A 22,461-nucleotide genomic window follows, 5' to 3' on the forward strand; every position below is an offset into this window, starting at 1 on the left:
AACATCATGGATATAAATTTTCCTCCTGCACTGCATACTGTAATACGTAGCGAATGATCGGCACAGAAAAATAACACAGGTCGCCCCAATCGTGTGTCGTTTGTTACGATCCAAACGATGGATAAAGGTTGATGGTAGCGGTCCCATGTATCCTTTAGCTTGGTCGCCTGATCGATCGCCTATGCGTGTGTATACGTGCAACTACGTTAGACTAGCGCGAATATAACTGTACTGTCGGTTTTGGGCTGCTGGTTTGGGAGGCTTTTCGCCAAAACGCAAAGAAGCTCTGCCCCACATCCGCCAACCAACCTTGATAAAATCCAAAGTAAGTGATAGTGATATTGAGTGGTTTCCACACGTGTCCCAGCAAAAAAAAGGACGTTCCTTGCTGGTACGACGAATATTCACATGCAATAAGGGAAATGCTCTTAGCTGACACAGAAGCTCGTCTGAAAGTACTTCACTCAACCTTTCTCCTCCTTCTTTTTTTTCGTTGGTTTCTTTTTTGATCGATGACGAAAACACGACGAGCTTCCAAAATAAATGGATTTGTTTGGTAGGGTTTGTGGGCGTACGGGAAGATCCTACCGCACCCAACCATATAAGTCAGACATCCACACACATACACACGCTGAAAGCTCTGTGTTTTGTATGTGCACGAGTGGATGTGAATAGGATAGATTTGAATATGTTTATCGTGCGGAAGGTAGACTGAGGATTCTCTCGAAAAAGACGCACGCCGGTAGCTTTACCGTGCCTGGGTCGACAAAAAATGATAAAGTGGAGCGGTCGTTTTTACCTTGTAGATACACAACATACAGATAGGCATCATCCTGACAGGATGGTGGTAGAGCTCCCGCTAATGGAAGTTATCGGGCACCACCTCCGCGGTCTCGATTATAACAATGAACTTCACCCAGAAGCGCTCGGCTGGATCGTTGGGGACAGATCATCGATGCCACATAATGGTACGGAATGATGGTTGAATACGTTGTCAATCAAGGTGATTAATAGGAAAAGTCGGATAGATGCGGTTGAACCTGTGTCTGTTGTTTTGAATAGACGAGAAAAAAAACGGTTCTTGCAACGTTCGTAAAATGGATTTTTCAACCGAAAGTGCCATATTTTGTGGAGCATCAAATTCGGTCTACAAATAAAATTTAAAAATAAAGCAAAATGGTACAATTTATTTCTAATGGGAACAAAATTAAAGCCTTACACGCGCGTACAAATATAGCCCAATTTCAACGGAAACACTCCACCTCCCAAAACGTACATTCACTGTCGATAAATGGTGCGCCTCACTTCTAAGGAACACAATTCGATTACGATCGTTTCCAACCATCATTATCGCATACCCACAAATACTTCATGCTCGAAACGTTCGGCACGTGTACGCCGACTCTCGTACGGTCGTACCCATTTTCCCGGGACCGATCGAATTTCTTAATGAACCACAACTGTAGATGTGGCGTGGTGGTGGCATTGGCTAGCCCTCTCGAAATCGATACTCCATCAGGGGGGTATCTGGGTCGAACCCGACGGAGAGTCACATTCTGCAACAGTGCCACTTCGCAATCGAGTGCTCATCGACGATGGTATCGATACATTTTGCCACTAGAACCTACCAGCCACTCGAGACGCAACATCTTCTCAAGATGACGCTGAGAAGCTGTCAAACCACTCCGGGCATTCGAGAACCTACGGTTTGATTGTTTAGGTGTGTATGTGTGTGTGTGTGTGAATGTGGATGGCTGTGTAGCTTTGAATTCTCAACTCCAAATGCCAACTTTCCATTGCTTAGACACTTCAAGCAAGCTGGTGCATGGAATTCTATACGGACCATCATGCTACGAGCGAAGCATTACTCGGCTCCATACGGATCTAGCTTCCGCACCAGCTCCGGTGCAATTGATACGTGCTACAGGTTCCAAAACTGCTAGCTAATCCGATACCGATACCGATCCCAATAGCAAGATTATTCAAATAAGGTCAAAACCTTGGAAGAGAAATCGACTCGAAAGTCAAGCACAGAACCGTCCAAACACAGCGCACCCGGTCATGCTCACTGTTAGGTGGTACAGAACAATGCACCTATCGGAAGGAGCCATAGAATGGGGTAAACGTAAATCCGCAAACCACTTCACATTATCGACAAAACGCAACCGCTCGCAATCTTCGCTCGGCGGGAGGTAAACAAAAAAATTTTGCCTCCATTTTTCCAAGTGAAAACGGAAAGCTAAACAACACAATTTATGGCAAAATAAACTCACTACCAATGCTTTACGCTTCATTTTAATTCGTCCCAAATTCTGCTTCTGTCCCTTAGGGCCCAATTAGGGATAGTACGATGTATAAATAGAACGATCGGAATCGGGCAAGAAACTATCCGGTTTGAAAGTCAAGCTATTTGTCAAAAAAACGTCTTCATTTGTCCTATCAAGTATGGAGACTCCCCCGCGGCAGGATATTACTTTGGTCGTTCTACTTTCCAAGCTTTCCCGTTCGATTCCGTTCAACCGAATCAGAATATTGAATCTCGCCTCTTGTGTATTTTTTTTTTCTTCTATACAACCATCCTTAACGACCTTCGCACCGGTTGGCCAAATACTAGTCTGAACTTCATCGTCATCGTCGGTGCCATCGTCACAAAATCGGAATAGATAGGATAGGTAATAGTTACCTGAGACTGAGTGCAAGGGGGAACGGAACCGTCGCTTTTTATCCATGCAAATCACCTCCCTTTACCTTTACCTTCACCGCTATAGAGCTATAGAAGTAAAGTCCGGATATGTCAACAAATAGAATGAAATGTCAAAAGTCCCCTGACCTAAAAATCTTTTCAATGCGCACATTCAAACTACCCCAATAGCTGCTGGAAATCCGGAAATAGAATGTGGGGATGATTGGGAACCGGGCAGCTTGGGAGATATTGAATCGATTTCTATACACACAAACACACCACGCCGTATACGAAAAGGGAAGCATTAACTTGTATGACTGTCCTAAGGTTTCGATTTGGTGAGAGGTGATATTCGTTAGAATAGACGGTCCATCCCGGGATCATAACAAGTGCCATTTCTTAGGAAGCGAATCGCTAGTAAAAAAGGATACAACTTTAAGGATAGTGAGTGTTGGGCATTAGACCTAAATTTTCATAATAACTATTTTCCCAAAAATAGGTGTTATTGTCTCTCTGAATTTTATTTGTTAACGTATAATTCGAAACACCAAGGTTTAAACAATATACCGAAAAACATATTTATGCCAATTTTTTTTTTTCATCTCATTACAGCTTCGACACTCGTGGACCTCACGTCAACTCACCTTCACATTGGAAGGATGTAGCCATCCTAGAAGATCGTGCCAACTTCAAAACGACACGGGAGCAAAGCCGGGCGATGCTGGTCATCAGCCCTGTTCAGGTTAGTATTATGCTGTCTGTCGAATCATTTAGCGTGGTTGAAGAAGTCTAACTTGCTCTTAATATCTAATGATCTTAAGGAAAAAAACATTCCTTGATACAAAATTGTTGATGCTCAAAAATCAGTTAATAACAACACATCTCTCCTTTGCTAGACCTTATCCTTGACACACAATCCACAATTGTTATGATCATTTTCGTTCTGATCGAGTTTTGTCTTGTCCGAACAAACCTCAATTTTTAAAATAAAAATACCCATGAAAAATGCGTCCACCGATAAGATTTTCTATAGCAAATTTACTTTCGCACTGTTACCGTTTTACAATTTGTGTGAAGAATCAATCAGCCAAGGAAAGATGTTAACGTTCGAAATAATCCAATATTTGTTCTTCATTTTCTGCTCCACGATCGGGCCATCCTACCTATCCAACTGGACCGGCGTTTGCATTTTGCACGCCATTTTACATTCCAATTCTCTAACGAAACCTGCCACTCAATCACTTCAAGCATCACTGATTTTTATTCATCGCAGCAATACGCCATCAGAAGATTCTGTCACCGACATCGAACCGGACTGTTGAATTGAAATTCCATCTTTACACACCAACATACCGAACAGGCTTCGGGGAAGAAATGGCTCCCACCAATTGACTGTATCGTTCAAAGGGATTGTAAAAAATTGGGTGAAGGAAAAACATAAAATCTATAGAACAACGATTGGAATTAAAATGACTCAGTAACGGAAAAGAATGGCAGGATTCGAGCTACAAAGCGAGAGAGTGGTCAAATTTGCATTCTGCTTTAGCAGCGACAGTCTTTTGTGCCATCGATTTCCAACACGAAAAACTATTATTTGATTCGGTCAGGCACTTGGCTCAGCTCCTTCGGGAGAAGCGAATAAGAAAAATGTGTTCTCCCTCATTGCTTCTTTGGAATTTTTATAGATTTTACCCAAAACTCCCAACAGGACAGGCTTATCAAACGAATTAAGTAAAAGGTTACTTTTACTCAACAAAAAATCACCAAAAGAACAGAGGGTTTTCATAGTTGCATGAGGTTGGCCCGTCTTCGGAGGAAAATTATTTCGCATTTTAAATCGAAATCAATTGATTCTCTGCTCATCGACGATTAATTGGTGCATCTCACGGTTGACTGGTGGCGAATGGTTTCCATTCTTGCTCAAAAATCCACCGTATCGTATGATCAAGCTCAACGAATGTCGATTAGAATCGCAAATCGATACGATTCCCCATCCCGTCCAAAAGATCTCATCTACAACCGATTCTATCACGACCGAGAAGCCAACGGTGCCAGAAACGGTAGACTGGTAGATTGTGGTGAGAGATTATTTCTTGAAATCTTCCAACATTCTCGTCTTGCTGGGCCCATCAAGACGCTCGCCATCGATTGTCGATGTGTCGATGGTGGGAAGTGAAAATATATTACGATCATTAGGGGAATTCCACTCTACCATGGTGAAATTGCTTGCCGCGCAGCAAGCGGATCTGGTTGGATTAGCTTCGGCGAAACGAGATTTCAATTGCCCCACGGGAATGGTCATTTATTTTGGTCCAATTTCAGACCCATTTGCACATTCGGAATGGCGATGAGCTGTTGGCGGATGGTCGGTCGATTGTGTGAATAATAGAGAGCTTAAGCGTGTCGGGTATTTTTGGCGCCTTTCAGACACACCAACTAGCAGAGGGGTTGGCAACCTTTTCGGAACGAAATTTGAATTAAAAACAATTTCATAGAGACTTTAGTGGATGGGAACTATTCCACGAATTATGTCGGGAAATAAGCTGTCGATTAGCGATGATAATCTATTTTATCGCTTTATCGCTTTTTTAGGCTTGCTGATGCTGATTTTTTTCCCGGTTTCCTCCTTAAAAAAACATAAAGCCTTGCAGTCATAACAACAGATCAATAATTTTTCACTCTCTTGTTTCCCTTTACAGAAAAAGGACGCTGGAATCTTTCGATGTCGTGTGGACTTTTTACTATCACCAACAAAAAATAGTAATGTAAATCTAGAAATTGTGGGTAAGTCAAAACATCGCAATACAATCACACATCGTCTTGAACGTGCATTGGTTTGTTGCTGCTTTAGATACAATCATTATGGAACATCCTAAACACACACTCTGAACAATGGAGTCTTTTCTCTTCTCATATTCGTTAAGTGTCACCGCATTTTAATAAAGCGAACGTATTCCATAATCACTTTTCCTGCTCAGATTATCCGGAATGTAGCCCTTGTGGTATGGTTGTAAAATTATAAGTTCTTTCTTGTTTTTGTTTCGTACAACATGTTGTTTTCCGGGGGTGGACATCACACCATTCACAATCACTAGTGGTAGCTTGTGCATTGGTTTGAGTCTCTAACGGATTGTGTGAGTTTGTACTGAAGCACGGAAACACGCCAATACTTCACATTTTGCACTCACAATAAGGCACACAACACACAACAGAAAAATTTACCGAAAATTGCAAAAACAAAGATGAGATGCTTTTCTGCAAAAAGGTTTCTTTACAAACATTGAGGTTCATTGCACTTGTTACCAGACTGCAAAGAGAGAAAGAGAGAGAGAGAGAGAGAGAGAGCGAACGCTTCACTTCGAGAAATGATTTTAATTGGGAAAACCCGTGTTGCAAAGAAACAATTGCTTAGAACAATGCGTCACCCGCCCTATTCAGGATGCAACATTCACTCGCAACAATGCGCACTCGTTCCTCCGGGGAAACGGTTATCAAAAGGAGTTGAAATCCGTCTCAAACACCGCTGACCACAATGCGTTTCCGGTCGTTGATGCTTAATTGCATTTGGTGCTTTGTTTGTTTCTGCTGTTGAGTGTACTGTATTTTGCTTAAAATGAGACAAAAATCGTTCCTTAAATTTCATTTCTGAAAATGATTTATTCTTAACCAAACGAGCATCGCGCCCACCAACTCTCCCCACCCGCCTCCCAACGACGATCAGTCCAAAGCAATCACACAAAAAGGGTGCACAGTAATTGCATGGGTACCGCATTATGGCCATCTCTCGACGGACCAGCACCCCAGTTCCTTCCCGAGTGGTAGCGTTTAAATGATCTTTTTAAAACTCATCTGTTGAGCGAAGAGTTCCTTCAGAGCGTCACATTAAAATGATGCACCACCCGTCTTCTTACCAACCTTCACCTGCGTAATCAGCATCATCGCATGGGGAAAGCTGCTACACAAGAGCCGCCATTTAACGGCCACAGAGCGAAACACACTCAGCAGCAAAACGGTCCAACGTTATTTAAGCCTTTTCGTCGTAGCCAAGTGGCGGCACATCACATCAAACGGCTCGCGTAGCGCGCATAGGGTGTGTGCAGGGCTTCCGTGAGTGCGTCGCCGGTTTTTTACAGCCCACCCTGCATATAATCATCAATGTGTGGCTATCATCAACGAAATTGCTTTCCATCCCAACCGTTCGGCCTATCCCTTCCAGAGTGAGTGGCAAGCTGAGATGAATGACACCGTCAAGACAGAAGCATATCTTCAAAGTAGTGTGCGTGTTGGGTGTGGCAAGCATTAAAAACGAACACACCCGGGTACGTAGCCGCATCTTCAACACATCATTGGAAGCGGTGTGATTCGACAGCACAAGATTTAAATTATGCAAATGCAAAGCATGCAGTACACTTTCGGTGATTGCAAACAATAAACCCGCCACCAGCTGGAGGGTGCTCCCATCATCGTCATCATCGTTCACCTGTTGGTTAGGAGATCATTTCGAGTTTTATGAGGCACTCTTTAAGCTTTAAGCTTCATACTTTTAGTGCCATTTGTAGCGTTTTTAACATCTTCTGCACCACATCAGCTTAGCAATAAGATAGGTTCTTTCGGAGGAGTTTTAAGACAAATTTAGCATTCGTATGTGGTATTTGTCATACTTTATGTTTATTCTTATGAATCCTTTTCGACCAAATGTTGTGATGTGCGTCATTACCTCACACGGGATTTCGTTTACAAGTAAAAATTGCCTGGTGTTCTGGAAAAAAATTAAAATATTTCATCGCATTCATTCGTATGTGTTCCGTGTCCTTATCCTAAAGGCTAATATATCTTACCTTTTGGCGTAAATACCCAATCGGTCCTTTGGCTGGAATAAGCATACCCTTGCTCCAAGCACTTTTGTACACTTCTGTCCCACGATAGGATTGGCCGGATCCAGACTGTCGATGAACAGTTTCACGGCATATTGATGACTGCAGCGCAGCGCATTGGCGAACTCCCCAATCCCATCGTCCTTTGGCTTACACGGTGCTTGTGGATGGTAACCCTCATTCGGTAGGAAGTTTTGCGTGCCCACAAGTGGTCCAAATCCTACCGTGTAACGTGCCGTACTGATCACCTGCACATACTTTGCATCGGTACCGGCCAATCGTCGCATCGGTCCAATATCGAAGGGATGGGAAAACAGAGGTCCAGCCGGATCGAGTGCGTAAATTGTTCCAATTCTACCGGTCAATAGCTTGCCTGTCAAACCGGCAATCTGACCACCCATGCTAAACCCTATGAGAGACACATTTTCTAGCGGATAGTACAGCAAACTAATACCTTGCAGAAATCCGAACAGATAGCTGGCCACCTGAGGAGCACTCTTTCGAGCCGTAATCTGATACCCGAACTCAGCGTACGGTCTCCAATCCAACAGGCAGTAGTTGGTGTTTTTCACATGGCGCAGATAGCTACCGGTAAGCGCATTGTACAAAGTAAGATTGCTACTATCCCTCCACCCATGGATAGCGACCGTCAACGGGAGGGAGAAATTAATCTTGTCCTGCACATTGATATCGCCGAAAAACACTTCCTCAAACCGTGGTTCCGATGTTTTCGTACAGTGCAGCCGTATGTCTCGCTGTGGCACGAGTGTTTCAAATCCGGTCGTTCGTGGCGGTGGATCAATGAACGAATCGAGAAGTCTTGCCAACGGACCTTCTGTTAGTGTCGCCAGCACGTCTTGTAAATCAGCTCCTCTGGCATCGCCGAAGATGCTGCAGAGCACTGCAACGATAGGAATGAGCACCTTACGCATGCTGTAGAACGCGCACCTACAGCCCGGCAATACTGTTAGACGAATGAAGCTTGCAGTTGGCCTTCACAGCGTCTTATTACAGCGCATCGTTCCCACAAATGCTGCGATTTGTTGCGACCGCAAACAAGGAAACGGTTGTGCTATGCATGTGGAAGTCGAAGCTAACAACAAGACACCAGCTGTCATAACTTGTAAAATGTTGCTTGAAGCTAGTTTAATACCTATACGAGTGGTACACGGAACACTTAAAGGTGGCTTTGTTTACCCAATCCATTCTGATGGCCTTGAAAGATGTTCTACAGACATAGTTAAGAATTCTGCTCTCGAAAAATGATACATTTTTGGGTTTCCTAAGCATATTCGACTTGAGAACAGGTTGTTCACTTCAGTGGATGACGTTGTAGCAGTTGTGGATCGCATGCAAAAAAATCTCATGTTAGTTCAGTTGGTTTTTGGCTGTTAGCTCTTTTCTGTGAATTATTTTTACACAAACAGTGTAGAAGTATGAGTGCGAGGGAATATTGCGAAGCGATTGAGAATGATTTACGAACGTCAATGGAGAAATTCACAAATTTTCCTCAATCATTTTAAGTTTGCATAAAAATAGTTCAGTTCAAAAGGAGGGTTTGTTAGGAAAACCCATGTGAAGTCTTATTTAATTATTGACTTGAACCATGTTCGTTATGTCGCTAGACAACGTGTTTTTTAATAAAAATAGTTTATTTAAAACAACTTGAAAACTAGTTTACAACAGACAAATGGGGTGCATGTAATGACGACGTACGGGTTTTACAAAGAACATTTAAGCATATTAGCGATCTAGACGGACCGTAAATGTTGATTGCAGAGAGCAGCGCCGGCGAGTCGATGCGATTGTCAAGTAGACCTGCGACAAAAAGTCTCTGCGCGTTACAATTCCGCTGTTTCAGCGACTCCAGGCCAAGTAACGCGCAACGTTCATTGCAGTCCACCTGGACACTCTAGCCAAGCAGCGCAAAAACCGTGTAAATTTAAGCTGGATGGATTCCAGCCATGCCAACGAGCGTGCGGTTATGAGCCACCACACCACGGATGAGTATTGCACCACAGACCGACCTAAGAAGCAGTACAGCATCTTAACGGCAATCTGGTCTGTAAGATCGCTTGTAAACTTCTTCAGAATGCCAACTAGCTGATTACTCTTATCAACGTTGAGCTTCAGCTGGTCATGGAAGCTCAACTTATCGGCAAGGAGCACTCGTAGATCTCTGACGCAGCTTTAACGGACAAGGGCAGTGTCGTTGATGGTATACGTGCAAATTGAGGGATTGCGCTTTTCAAGCCATTCGTACAGCATCAGGAACGCACTGCGAGCATTCTGGAGATGGAGCTGATCTTCCTGGTTGCGTATCGGAAGGTACAATTTAGCGTCATCCGCGTAAAGCAGGTGGCTGTCTGGAGGAAGCACACGTGTGACGTCGTTCAAGAATATCATGACGAGAAGCGGACCAAGGTTGCTCCCTTGTGGCACTCCTGGCGGAGATTTCATTGTGACTTAAAAACGGTAAAAAGAGGAATGGGAAGTTGAGGTTGTGGTTTGGGATGATGGCTTCTATAGCCTGCACCAGTATGCTCCAAGCACTAGACACCCTAGTGCACAGGGCAAACTTGTACTCCAGAGTCTCTGGCTGGGAGCAGACTGAGCAGGCTGAAGGAACCCGATTCATCCTGTCGAGCAGCAGTCCGTGTGGCACCTTGTTTTGCACCAGCAAATACAGCACCGAGCGTTGGTCGGATGAAAGTCTGTGGCTGGTGACGTTTTCCAGATACATCGCCAATCCGTTGAAGTTGATTCCATTGCCACTTTGGAGTCTGGAAGTCTGTCGATCATCGTTTGCCGCAAGCTTTTGGTTCAGGCTTAAGATAGCGGATGGTATGCGAACTGCTCGATTACCGTCCAAAGGCACAAATAATTTGTGTAACCTCGCGTTCGCGTGAGAGGGCCAATTGGGTCAATGTGTTTTGAAGACACCACACAATACCAAACAAATGATGCTTCTCTTTAAACTGATTTATTCCTTAAGGTAGGTACATCGAAAGTATTCCGCATGACGCAGCTTCAAGGCTGAACGGTAAACATATGATCATACAAACGAACCGTTCCCGTATATGCTCTTAAATTTACAAGTAAAAATCGCCAGGTTTTCTGTGAAATATATTAATATATTATTACACTCTTTTTTCAAGGGCATAATAACGGTTTTCTTACCTTTGTGAGTAAATACCCAATCGGTCCTTTGGCTGAAATAAGCATACCCTTGCTCCAAGTAATTGAATACACATCTGTCCCACGATGGGATTGGCTGGGTCCAACGCGTTCATGAACAGCTCAACGGCATATTGATGGCTACAGCTCAGCGCCCTACTTACTTCAAGCAAATCGTCGCTGCTAGGTTTGCACGGTGATTGCGGATAGTATCCCTCATTCGGTAGGAAGTTTTGTGTGCCAACGAGCTGTCCAACGCCCGCGGTATAGCGCGTCGTGAAGATCACCTGTACATACTTTGCATCGGACCTATCCAGCCGACGATCCCGTCCGATATCATTCGGAAAAGAGAACAGTGGTCCAGCCGGATCCAGTGCGTAGATAGTTCCGATCTGTCCCCGAAACAGCTTACCTGTCAAACCGGCTATTTGGCCACCCATGCTAAACCCAATCATGGACACTTTCCCCAGTGGATAGTACAGTATGCCGATGCTTTGCAGAAGGTTGAACAGATAATTGGCCACCAAGGGTGCACTCTGACGGGCTGCAATTTGGTACGCGAATTCGCCATACGGTCTCCAGTCGAGCAGACAGTAGTTGGTGTTCTTCACGTAGCGTAAGTAACGAGCGGTAAGCACGTTAAACAGAGTAGAATTACTACCACTCTGCCAGCCATGGATAGCAATGGTTATCGGTAGTGCATAGTTGATCTTGGCCTTCGCGTTTAAATCACCATGAAACACTTCTTGAAACCGAGGTTCCGATGTTTTCGTGCAGTGCAGCCGTATGTCTCTCTTTGGCACTAATGCTTCAAACCCAGTCGTACGTGGCGTTGGCACTGTGTTCGAATCTAAAAACCTACCCAACGCATCTTCTGGCAGCGATCCAAACAGTTGTCTTAAATCTAATGCTCCTCTGACAACGGATACGATGGTGTAGAGGAGTACAACGACAAACACATGCACCTTGGACATGCTGTAGCCCGCGCACCTACAGCCGAGTAAAGTTAGCAACCGAATGAAGATGTTTCAAGCTAGGCTCGTCTTATTAAAACTTACTGTTCACCCAAAGAGCAGCGATTTGTTGCGAATGCCAATTGAAATTGAGCGATTAGTGGGGTACCAGCTGTTAAAACTTTTATTACGCTGTGCAGACCATTGCTAGCTACACGGCTAGCCGGCATTTTTGTTTACTCAACCTATTCTCGAAATCTGGGAGGGGGGATAAGCCCAATTTTTTGGAAATGGGACATCTTTTTCTCATAGCCCAGTGACAGAGCACCCAGTGGTTTACGCAAATGTTGACCATGAACCTCCGATCGCTACAATAACAGTGCGGCATTCGAAAGTAAGGCGTTTGGCAACAGATGGCGCTGTATTAAATTTACTTGGGAGAATAGCTTCTGAGAGCAGCATCTCCTCTGAGTATACGCAACTTACAAGGAGAAGTAATAAATCCACCATAGCCGTTATAAATAAGCCGTTAATAAACCCACCATAGCCGATCCATTTTTAGCCATAGGAAAATAAGGACTTCACTTAGTGTTCCCCGTAGTAAGGGCTGGCTATTCAACTACGTGACATCAAATACCTTCGTAAGTTAGTTAGTTTATTTGATTGTATGCGTGCTTGTTTATAGAATTTTTGGTTTTAAGAGGAAGATACGTGCCCTGGTTTGTGGAATATCTGCACTGCTGACTTAGCTTTAGTTCCATTAGATTGGAATTAGATGTTTTAAGAATATAATCTTGGTTAAACAACCTCCGAAGTCATCTAATAGCTTGCTAGAATTGCTGATAACACGTAGTTTGATAGTCAGTCCTCATAGCAGGGGAACAGCTCGGACGGGATTTGATTACCAGTCTTGCCGTGCAAAGACCGGCGTCTTTGTGACTTCTCCCACTGAGGCTCTTGTAGATTATTTTTCTTACAAAATAAGATAACACATCGGATAGATAACAAGAAAGTGAGGTCACTATTTAACAACGTTTCCCCTTCCAAACAGCTTATTAGTCCACTGGATTGAAAAGGATCCTACATGACGCAGCTTTATGGCGGTGATTAGGGATGATCGGCATATGTTTACCGCAGCAGCTAAGCTGTAGGATACATTTACAACCATTCATCCGACACGGTCGCTAGCGGTTGCTTTATGCTATCTAGCACATCAACCTGTCCCTTCTCAACTTTATATATTCCTTCAGCTCGCCGGGTAAACGCCGGGTGGGCTAAACGGTTCACCAATTACATAAACGTTTCTAGTGTCAATTTTGATCTCGTTTCCGCTCATCTCACGTTTGTAGCTTATTTTTTCACCTCTCCTTTTCTTTCTGTCTCTCGTTCCAGTACCACCCGATGTACCGAAGATTCATAATGAAGCTGGAGTCGTTCTTCCATCCCATGCCGGACCCTACGAGGAGGGTGGCGATTTGGTGCTGATATGCGTCGTCACTGGAGGTGCGTATTCGGGTGACTTTCTAACTATTTTTCAGCCCAACCCACATTGACTGGATAGCTTCTGTAGCCGGTAGTAAACACTTTTTTTTTCATCAACTGCTTTGTCAGTTGCCGAAACAGGGTGTAGAATAAATTTCGCATAGTAAAGGTTACTTTAACAGGGAAATGGTAAGTCCCATGCTTCGGATAGCCTTTCACCGAGAGGAAAACAGAATGCTGAAATCATGTTTTTGCGTCCAAGTTTTTTTGTTTGTTCATCTTTGTCTTCCTCCCGTTTGTTTTAGTTTGTGTGTGTGTGTGTGTGTGTGTGTGTGTGTGTATACTCTTACTACGGAACCCTGCCTGCGCTTCACCACGTTCTGCGCTACATAGTTTCCAGTTTGTTTGAGAAGAGAAATGTAAATAGGTTGCCTTCCGTGTTTCCTCGAGCATGACAACCACCCCGGACAGTTGTTGGTTTGCTGTACCGCAGGCAAAGGTGTACGGTATAAATGTAGTGCCAAAGCGTGGACAATGGCAAGCAACCTAAGCATAACCTTAACCCTTATCATACAACAAATTTTAATTCTCGACAGCATATTTTATTTTCTTTTCGCATGTCGCGTCTCTCGGTCAACTCCACGCTCCACACGGAGCGAAAAGAAACGGAGACAGTAAACACGCAAAAAGAAGCTAACTCTAGGCAGGGCAGATGACTGAAATTTCGTTTTTATTTTCACTTAAAATATGTACACAATGTTTACAGGACAGGTCTTCCTTTTGGAAATATTTGTTTCGAGACGAAAGGATTTTTGTTTTCAAACGTGGCCCTTTGTTTTCGTTTACCTTTCGCATAACTGCTGGCTGGAGATTTGTTTGAAAAAAAAGTATACCATTTTTCGTACAGCATCTCTGCTCTGGCAGTAGATGGGGATATGTTGATTTTTTCTAACCTCATTATGTTGCCTATGCTAAATCGAATTCATTTACATTTGCTTCGCTCAAACATCAAACCGTGGCTGGGACTTTTCCATATCTCATGCTTTATTTATGTTGAGCCATATTTGTACATGTTATTACTGTACAAAAAAAAACAACAGAATTGCTCCGAGCTTACTTTTTCTTCTTCCAGCTTCGTGTTGGTTTTGAAAACGATGTTTGAAATACAAGATTTTATTTTTGTTTAGCAAAAAATAATTCGTCTTTTCGACATTGTTTGTCTTCAAAAACTTCAAGTTCTGTTCTGTTCAAGCTGCATTTTAAAATGATTTACAAAAGTATTTTGTACCAAATTTTGAAGACTCCTCCTTGTTCTCCTCAAACGTTCTGCCAGCATCACAGTAATCTCGTATTGCTAGATGGAATATTACAAAACAAATTGAAAATCATCGGCGTCTCATCATAAACGCAAACGATCTAAACTAATCGACGAACTCGTTTCGTTTCCAAAAGCGCCGAGTGCCTTTCAAGTGCCATTTAAATGGGATTAAATCACCCCAAAGTGCTACCTGAACAGCCCATCACGGCTAACGCGGTCAGGCCTAAAACGGCCGTGTGCCATTTTCTGGTAAATGCCGTGTGCACACTCGTACACCGACCTGCTGCGATCGATCCAAGCGAAGTGCCAAGTGTTCGAGTGTTTGCCCATCGCTTGAACGCTAAAGACAGTTAATTAATTTTTTCCCCTCGGCGTTCTATGACACCGCGCTGGTTGCGCGGTGGCTTGGGAATCGATTCACCACTGCATCCCGGCATGCGCCAGTGCGCAAGAATTTCCACGTTTACTGTCCCATTTCTGACCTTCGATCCTTCGAGCCGCCATCCCCGTAGCGTCCAACCCACAAATCTAAATTGAATCGAAAGCCATGGTAAGCCATAAAGTGGAGAGAAAAAATTAACGCACTGCAGTAGATGGCTGCCGGTTGAGTGGATGGTGGCTGCCACAATTGGTAGGTTCCACCGACTTCCAGATGAGGAGCTGTTCGCGAACAGCTCAAGCAAACTGTTATGGTGTTGGTCATTAGCATTCTGTTAGGCTGGCACGGAGGAAGAGGCGCCAAATCGCTTAAGGCTTGTTTCAAGATGCTTTGGTACTTCTGCGACACGTCGTTTTGAACGCGAAGCTTAATAAGCAAAGGGAAGCAGCACACATAATTACATCTTCGTTTGTTTATGCCGCCCCTATTAATTGACCCAACGGGACCAGTTTGGTCGTTCTGTACTGTGTTTCAGTATGGTGTTGGTGAAGGTTGTGGACATTAGCGCGTGTATTATAAATTTCCATCTCTTTCATTAGGTTCATTAGGTTTTAGGTTGCATGTTTACGATAAACATTGTTTAAAATTATATTATTAAGTGAAAGAGGAGTTTAGAAATCTTAAACATGTTTTATAAATCTTTCAAGTATGCTCAAAAATTTATTAAAAAGTCATATCGAAATGTAAAGTTGATTTTTTTTGTAAAAATATCAATCGCTGATAGCTGGTACCGAACAAAAAAGCTCTTAACCGCCAAATTAAAAAGCGCTTTTGAAAAAAAAATCTTCAAAGAAGTAGTTTATAAAACTAAGCTATGAAGTTTTAATCATCATCACTCTTTATTTTGCAAACCTCTTTCTTCTCTTCAACTGGCTTTAATGGCAAAAGACAACACAGAAGAGCTTTGAAAGCATACAACAATAGAAAAAGGTACTCCATTGCAACATTATCTTTATCGCCCTGACACAATACGCTCCATCTGCGCCATACAACAACAGATTGCTGTCGACTTTGCAACCTTTGCTTTCAGCAATTCATACAGAAGCTTCAAACCATTCAGTAACACCTTTACTACACTGTCGCAGTGTGCACGTTTCGCACGCGCTACAACCATTTCGCTTGATGAAGTAAACGGGGGGCAAAAATTGAACCAACTTGAAACATAAAAACCGTCACATAAAACAAAGCGCAAAACAAAATGCCACAGTCAAGCAGAACAAACCGGTGAAAACAGAACATTTGCGTTCTGTTCTGCAAACAGGAGGAAAAAAAACGAGGCTCGCACCGTGTGCCCAAACTCGTGAAAACGAATTCAATTAGTATCTAATGACGGCTTACATCTTTAATGGCTGATTAATTAAGCGATTAGTACGGGTAAGCGACGTTGCTCGGTGTTTACGCAGCGTTTCCTTCTGCTTGAGGAGCAGCAGTTCAATCGCTCGGTTTAAGAATCGCTGCAGCACGATGCTGATGGCTGCTTTTAATGGCGTCTACTTTAGTGCTGATGTTTCGCAGGGTTAAATGAATCGATTCATTCAAGCCCACACCACCACGCGCCGGTGACCTCATTACCCGGCTCAGCCTTTTGATTACACTTTTGGGCAAAGGAACGCAAAAACTGGCAGGAGAGAAGCAAAAATTGAATTGTCTATCGACGAAACCTGCTTTTCCGTACGACACAAACGCTCCCTAAGGGGTGTTTGTGCCATCATCGAATGCGAGTCACACTGTGGATAAACCCATTACAGGAGCGAGCGATTGGCAATGCGGAATCGATTTTTGATTTACCCTTTCGGAGGCAAAACATTTCCTTGAAGGGAGGAAAATTGAACGAATTATTTGGCTTACTTGTACGGTCCTGGAGCGAATGGTGACCAAGAGGTGGAATGGCAATCAATCGAATAACGAAGTAAAATACTGCTTAAGAGAAAAAAATATGAGAAGGCCTAAAATAAATATCACCACACCTTAAATCACATAAAACGCTAAGCCAAGTGGTGAAAGGTTAGATTTTCAGAAATCAAATAAAGTATGCTTTACATTCCGTTCACGGGCAAAGTTCAAACACGATCAAATTTCACAACACCTTCCACGATTGAAGAAGCGAAAAATACCCCAGCAAAACGTTAAACTTAACAGAAGCAGGCAAAATGTTTTAGCTTCAGTAGATTCTTCCTGTTTCATCGTGCTTGAAACAACAGTCTTTTTTTGTCACAAACATTCCACTTGCTCAGTGTCTGCTGTACAGAGGATCGAAGGTAGTTTTGTTACATAGTTGTTCACCGAACCCAGTACGCTACCTGTGCATAACCTTTCGGTTGAAGTGTATAATGTTACACGGTGAGTCCTTTTAAGCGTAAGGGCAAAACATCCCAACGCCCCGAGGCAAATGGTTGGTGTGCACGGTTCAAACAGGTCAGCTTTCTTGTGCGAATGCCACCGGACGGCACAGAACAAACTGGACAGTCTATGGTGTGCTCTGTATGGGGTGAATATTATCGTACCGGTTTGCTTTTTGTTATAAAATATGAATTTTTATAGCACAGAAGCAACACAACAAAAAGTGCAGGAAAACTTAAGGTTTGGTTTGCTATAGTAACACAATGACCATCCTGGAATGTAGCTACCAAGTGGTTAGTAGCGTGTATTGGGGATGAATCTTTAATGCAGTGGTATGCAAGTGGGATCGAATAAAGTTTCGTGCTTAAAGGCAATGCGTAGTCAGCCATTGTTAGTCAACATCACATTGAAACAATTAAAGCACAGATTTTAAAAGGTTTCTTTGCCATCTTCAATTTTCAGCAATACCCAAAGTACAGCTTGACATTACTAAATTCATATAAGAAACCAAAGATGACTGCTCAGTAGCAAACCAACTAAATTTTACTTTTTAGTTATTTAACCTATTGAAACATAACTGCAATTAAATTATTAGTGCTGGCAAATTTATAATTATAGAGGCGTTTGTTTTTGCTTTCTATTATACATTTTATACATATAATTATGTTACACGCATAGTCAATGTTGACTCTCATACGTTCGTTCGCTTCGATCAACGGAAACAAATTCTTCACTACGGAAGTTGGACGTCTCAACAAGTATCATCCGTGCGTCAGAATCCAGCCCCAATGGAACGATCGCGTTAGTCATCGGCCAACGGACAATCTTCTGCCCTACGGAAACAGAAGCATTCCTGAGGGTTCGATTCTCCTCGCGATCGCGTTAGTCATCGGCCAACGGACAATCTTCTGCCCTACGGAAACAGATGCATTCCTGAGAATCCGATTCTCCTTCAACAGTTCAACGGAAGCCAATCCCCTCTGCAGATTGGCAATCGTCCAGCAGTCCGTTCCCCACGATAAGAATGGCTGATTATAATTTGTCCCTTCGCGATAGGTATAGAAGAACAGGGAACAGGGAAGCTCAGCGCCTCATTTTTGTTTCTAGTTTTGTCTTAGATAGGAAATCGTGCCACCAGGATCGCGTGGTGCCATTTGTAATCAATAAAAATAATTTTTTTATTGTGAACTTGTGACCAACCACATAATTATATATTATCGTTCTAAAGCATATATAAATTTATCTTCATTTTGGCTTACTTTCTTGGCTACCTTAGTTCAGACCGGCAATCCAATGGCTTACTAGACTTTCCGATACCACGTAGTTGGATACTCAATCCTCACTACGGAGGAACGGCCAGGATGAGATTTGAACCCTGGCCTTGCCATGCGACGCTAAATTTTAGCATTGTTGCACCAGGCTGCCCCGATCATCCTATTAATTATGTGTAGTATTTTTTTCATTCTGATTCTGATTTCTGATTGGTCACAGAATAAATGTCCCACAGAGAAAAAAAAATGAAGCCACTCAACGTCATATTGTCAAAAAGCACCGCAAGCTATACTTCCTCTACATTGTCTAGGCATGATGGATGGACGCAACGTAATTATAGGATACAAAAAGTTAGTTCAGATGGTAATTGGGTAAATATACGTTCGTAGTTCGACTCGCGAAAGCATGCATTTAGTAAACAACCAGGCGTCTCCATTTTGTGGATCAAACAAACAACAATATATCAACAATCATCGCAATCAGTAAACAATCTTCTCGATGTCGAGCATTACAATTTTTGGACCGATCTCGGCTACTTTTATTTTTTTTTTTTTGTCAAAACTTCAAGTGGTAGGAGCGACATAAAAGGAAACTGAACTAGAAACAATACAACCGTTGGTTTACTTGCTTGTTTATTAGGCGCTACTTGGTGCACAAATTGTAATATTATGTTCATTTCAAATAATTATATCATTTTCTTCGGACAAAAAGACAATCATGGTGCTTCTTTTCTGTAATGTATTGTCTGAAAAAGACATTAGTCCATTAACAGCTAAAAATACATGATTATTGTATTCTTCCAACATATTCATTCCCCAGCTTCTTGGTCATCCAAAACCATTCTACCCTAACTTCAGGAAAAGGAAACAGAGAACAAAATGATATCCTCTACCGTTGTAGACCTAGAGTCACATTATGGTCAACACTCGGAATCGACCGTGCAGATTACAAAACACACTTACACACACTCACACCAACCATACGGCCAAGAAAGATTGAGTAAAATCGAAACGATGTCGAGCCAGAAAGGTGAACGAGACGAGACGCGTACGACCGACAGTGTAATGTCACCACGATAATTAAGATTAAATGATGCATGATGAGGTTGAGGATGCTGAGGTCGATTATACAAGAGCGACCAAATAGAAGATAGAAAAACACTCCCCCACGAAATCAGCAAGTCTCCGAAGCAGACGAGATGGAAAGAAGAGAAAAACGCGTGCAATGAGTGAATGGTGACAGTAAATGGAAAGATTATTCCTAGGGCCGTTCCAAAAACGAATACAAAAGACGGACACTGGCGCGTATTGGACGCACAAGTCCAGCCCCGGCGCAAGGCAGTCATTTTACGATTTAATTAATTTCGCCTCATTCATTTTCGCTCCGATGTGAAACGTTCGTTTACCCATTTGATTCCGGGTGGGACTATGTGGGACGGGGAATCGTGACGTAAGAGGGAATACGACACCGGGAAAATGAGGACCTGCATGAAATGGAAATCATTAGAGGATACGATGTGGAAAAGATTTTCCATTCTGCTATTCTGGTGCTCTTCCTCTTGCTAGCTCGGATAGGGACAGTAGAAGATTGTTTGGTATTTAAGAAATTGTCCCTTCCTAGTACGGAGTGAGGGTTTTTTAACACAGTTGGTTTTCCCGGAGACCAGAGAAAATCGGTGAACTTTGAAAGTATTTCCGGTCGCTTCCAAAAGATCTCGTCTTGTGTGTAACGGTTCGGTTGCTGCTTGGGCTTCAGATTTCACGCCAATAAGAAGATCTTAATTGAAGATTGGAACTGTTTGCGGAAGTTAAGTGCCTGAACGGAACGGTTTAATAGAAAATGTTACCCTCCGTGCCTTTCGTCACGGGAAACCGTAGTGACTCTCGTGGGAATCGCGATATAGAATTGAGCGATATTTTTCATAATACACACACACACGCCGTTGATGATGATAGGGGTGATAGGGACATCGGGGTGATAGGAAATGAAGAGATTAATTTTCTTTACAGCTGAGTGAGGAAACAGACCACATTTTTCTTTCCCTCGCCTACAATGCAATTGACCATACCGGACACTTTTTCGATAAACAAGCTCATAAAAGTCGCTTAGGATATTATTTTCTTATTGCGACATAAATATCTCCCAATGCTCACAATTTATGATGCTTCTGCACACAGCAATACAAACACCCCAAAGGAAAGGTCTAGCATATTTTCGGAAATATTTGCATAAAAAAAATCGCTGCCAAAGGCACTCGGAATCGATTGAAATGAGTGAAATTGAACTGTGCCGTGAGGTCTGGTTGAAGCAATTTTCATCGATTTTCCATGATTTTTTACTAGCAACACGATGGAAAAGGGCACGCTGGTAGGCGCACACAAACACATACCGCCGACCTGTTTATGGCCGCTAAGTACGGGTATGTGTGTGCGTATGGAGGTACATATCATTCGGCTTTCTTTGGTTGACTTGTTTCCCCCGGCTGTGGTTCTGTTGCCCGAAGGGATCGTCTAGAACCGCAGCATGAACATGATCGAGCGCGAACCAACAGCCAAGAATGCCATTGCCATAAAATGTTTTAACGAAACACGGAAAAAAGCAACCAAAAGCCTTTGGTTTGCGTTCGAATTGAAGAAGAAAACAAGTAGCGCAAAACCCCAACCGGGCCGAAGCAACGTGCCGTGTGAAAGGTCCGTCCGAATATTCGATACATTGCTGTATATGTTGCGAATGGCTACGGGGGAATAAACTCAGCTTTTCTTCTTGCAGTTCTGCCTAACATGAACTCTTCAATTGTTGAACCTTCTGAGGGTTCATGAAAAGCGTTAAGAAAAGCGAAGGCTAAAGAAAGAGCAGGCGGGTAAAGGAATCTAATACGTGCTTCTTGTGCACTACTACCCAGAGGTGATCAATAAAAATTGGCCTCCTTCCTTTGTTTTGCTTTTTTTTTAATATGTCGAGCCTTTGCTGACCGATGCGGACTTTTTCGGCGCTTGGCAAAACCTTCCTTCCTCTGACCCTCAAACTGCTGCCCTCCTTGGGGAGCAGTAAAACGGATGAAATAGAAACCGACCGAAAACGGTGCCGAGAAGCCGCACAGCGTCGAACTTGCTTCTATTTCCCGCAATGGTAAGATGAGGTCAGCCTTACATTGCTTTTCACTTGGCACTTTCTTTTCTGTCTCTTTCCCTTTGAGGTGCCCTTTTGTTTCCATCGTGGGGCTTTCTTAGCGTGTGATTTTTTTTCTTGCTTTGTCAATTCTCACCGACACCTTGCAAGGCCTTGGTTTGCGTTAGTATCGCCGAAGCGCACCGGAAGCAAAGCTTTCCCACCCCAACCACAGTGAAGCCGAATAAATGTGGGTCCTGTACATAAAACTGTGAACTTTAACACGCAATCAATTTTGTTTACTATATTTCTTCATTCAATTACTGGTGGTCATCGCAGCGTGGGTTGTAGGAACAGGAGACGGTGTCTGAGAACTAGCACAACGAGAGGAGATTTTGAATTATGTTGTCTTGGGATCAGAATTTTTTTAACACCAACAACGTACCGACAAATAAAATTTTCAAACAATCATTCGTGGTCATTTTTATTTCCGTTTTTGGAGAAGATAAATTCTTTATGAATAGCAATAGGCCTGGCCGTCCCTTATGAATAAAAAAAAAATCTTTATGAACAGATTAACGATTTATTTAATGTTCTGTTTTGTTCAAAAGCAAGTTGTTCATATCCCGTGATGAAATGTGTGCTTTAAAACAACTCCAAACAATTCTTTTCTCAAATTTATAAACATGTTAAGAATTGTTCGTAAATTATCCTATTTATCAAGGAAACCGCTTCAGCAGTTCAGAACATTGAGCTTCTTCAGAGGGTGTGTGACCCTGTCTTGGCACTTAACGATTCGTCAACGAGAAGCATAG

The 22,461-nt window shown here is 42.9% G+C and overlaps 6 protein-coding genes across 7 annotated transcripts in view; 2 read left to right on the forward strand and 4 right to left on the reverse strand.

The window, feature by feature from the left end:
- LOC126556713 (mucin-5AC) overlaps window positions 1-22,461 on the reverse strand; it is a 469,299-nt gene that overhangs the window by 284,059 nt on the left and 162,779 nt on the right. The gene's annotated exons all lie outside the window — the stretch shown is intronic.
- Window positions 1-22,461, forward strand: part of LOC126559387 (histone H3.3A) — a 244,656-nt gene that overhangs the window by 74,508 nt on the left and 147,687 nt on the right. The gene's annotated exons all lie outside the window — the stretch shown is intronic.
- Window positions 1-22,461, forward strand: part of LOC126556958 (hemicentin-1) — a 186,995-nt gene that overhangs the window by 56,411 nt on the left and 108,123 nt on the right. For both annotated transcript variants that reach the window (XM_050212538.1, XM_050212539.1), the window contains exons 3-5: window positions 3,296-3,425; window positions 5,383-5,467; window positions 13,080-13,190. In XM_050212538.1, the coding sequence (XP_050068495.1) occupies window positions 3,296-3,425; window positions 5,383-5,467; window positions 13,080-13,190 (326 nt within the window). The remainder of the gene's footprint in view (window positions 1-3,295; window positions 3,426-5,382; window positions 5,468-13,079; window positions 13,191-22,461) is intronic.
- Window positions 1-22,461, reverse strand: part of LOC126557535 (uncharacterized) — a 272,688-nt gene that overhangs the window by 20,368 nt on the left and 229,859 nt on the right. The window lies entirely within an intron of this gene.
- On the reverse strand, window positions 7,418-8,489 carry LOC126558559 (lipase member H-like). Its single transcript, XM_050214592.1, has 2 exons — window positions 7,522-8,489; window positions 7,418-7,442 (listed from the first exon to the last, which is right to left on the reverse strand). The coding sequence occupies exons 1-2, from the start codon at window positions 8,487-8,489 to the stop codon at window positions 7,418-7,420; spliced, it is 993 nt and encodes a 330-aa protein (XP_050070549.1).
- On the reverse strand, window positions 10,650-11,708 carry LOC126558554 (lipase member H-like). The gene is made up of 2 exons (XM_050214586.1): window positions 10,738-11,708; window positions 10,650-10,674 (listed from the first exon to the last, which is right to left on the reverse strand). The coding sequence occupies exons 1-2, from the start codon at window positions 11,706-11,708 to the stop codon at window positions 10,650-10,652; spliced, it is 996 nt and encodes a 331-aa protein (XP_050070543.1).

Source organism: Anopheles maculipalpis, chromosome 2RL, assembly GCF_943734695.1.
Source record: "Anopheles maculipalpis chromosome 2RL, idAnoMacuDA_375_x, whole genome shotgun sequence".
In the NCBI taxonomy this organism is placed as follows: domain Eukaryota; kingdom Metazoa; phylum Arthropoda; class Insecta; order Diptera; family Culicidae; genus Anopheles; species Anopheles maculipalpis.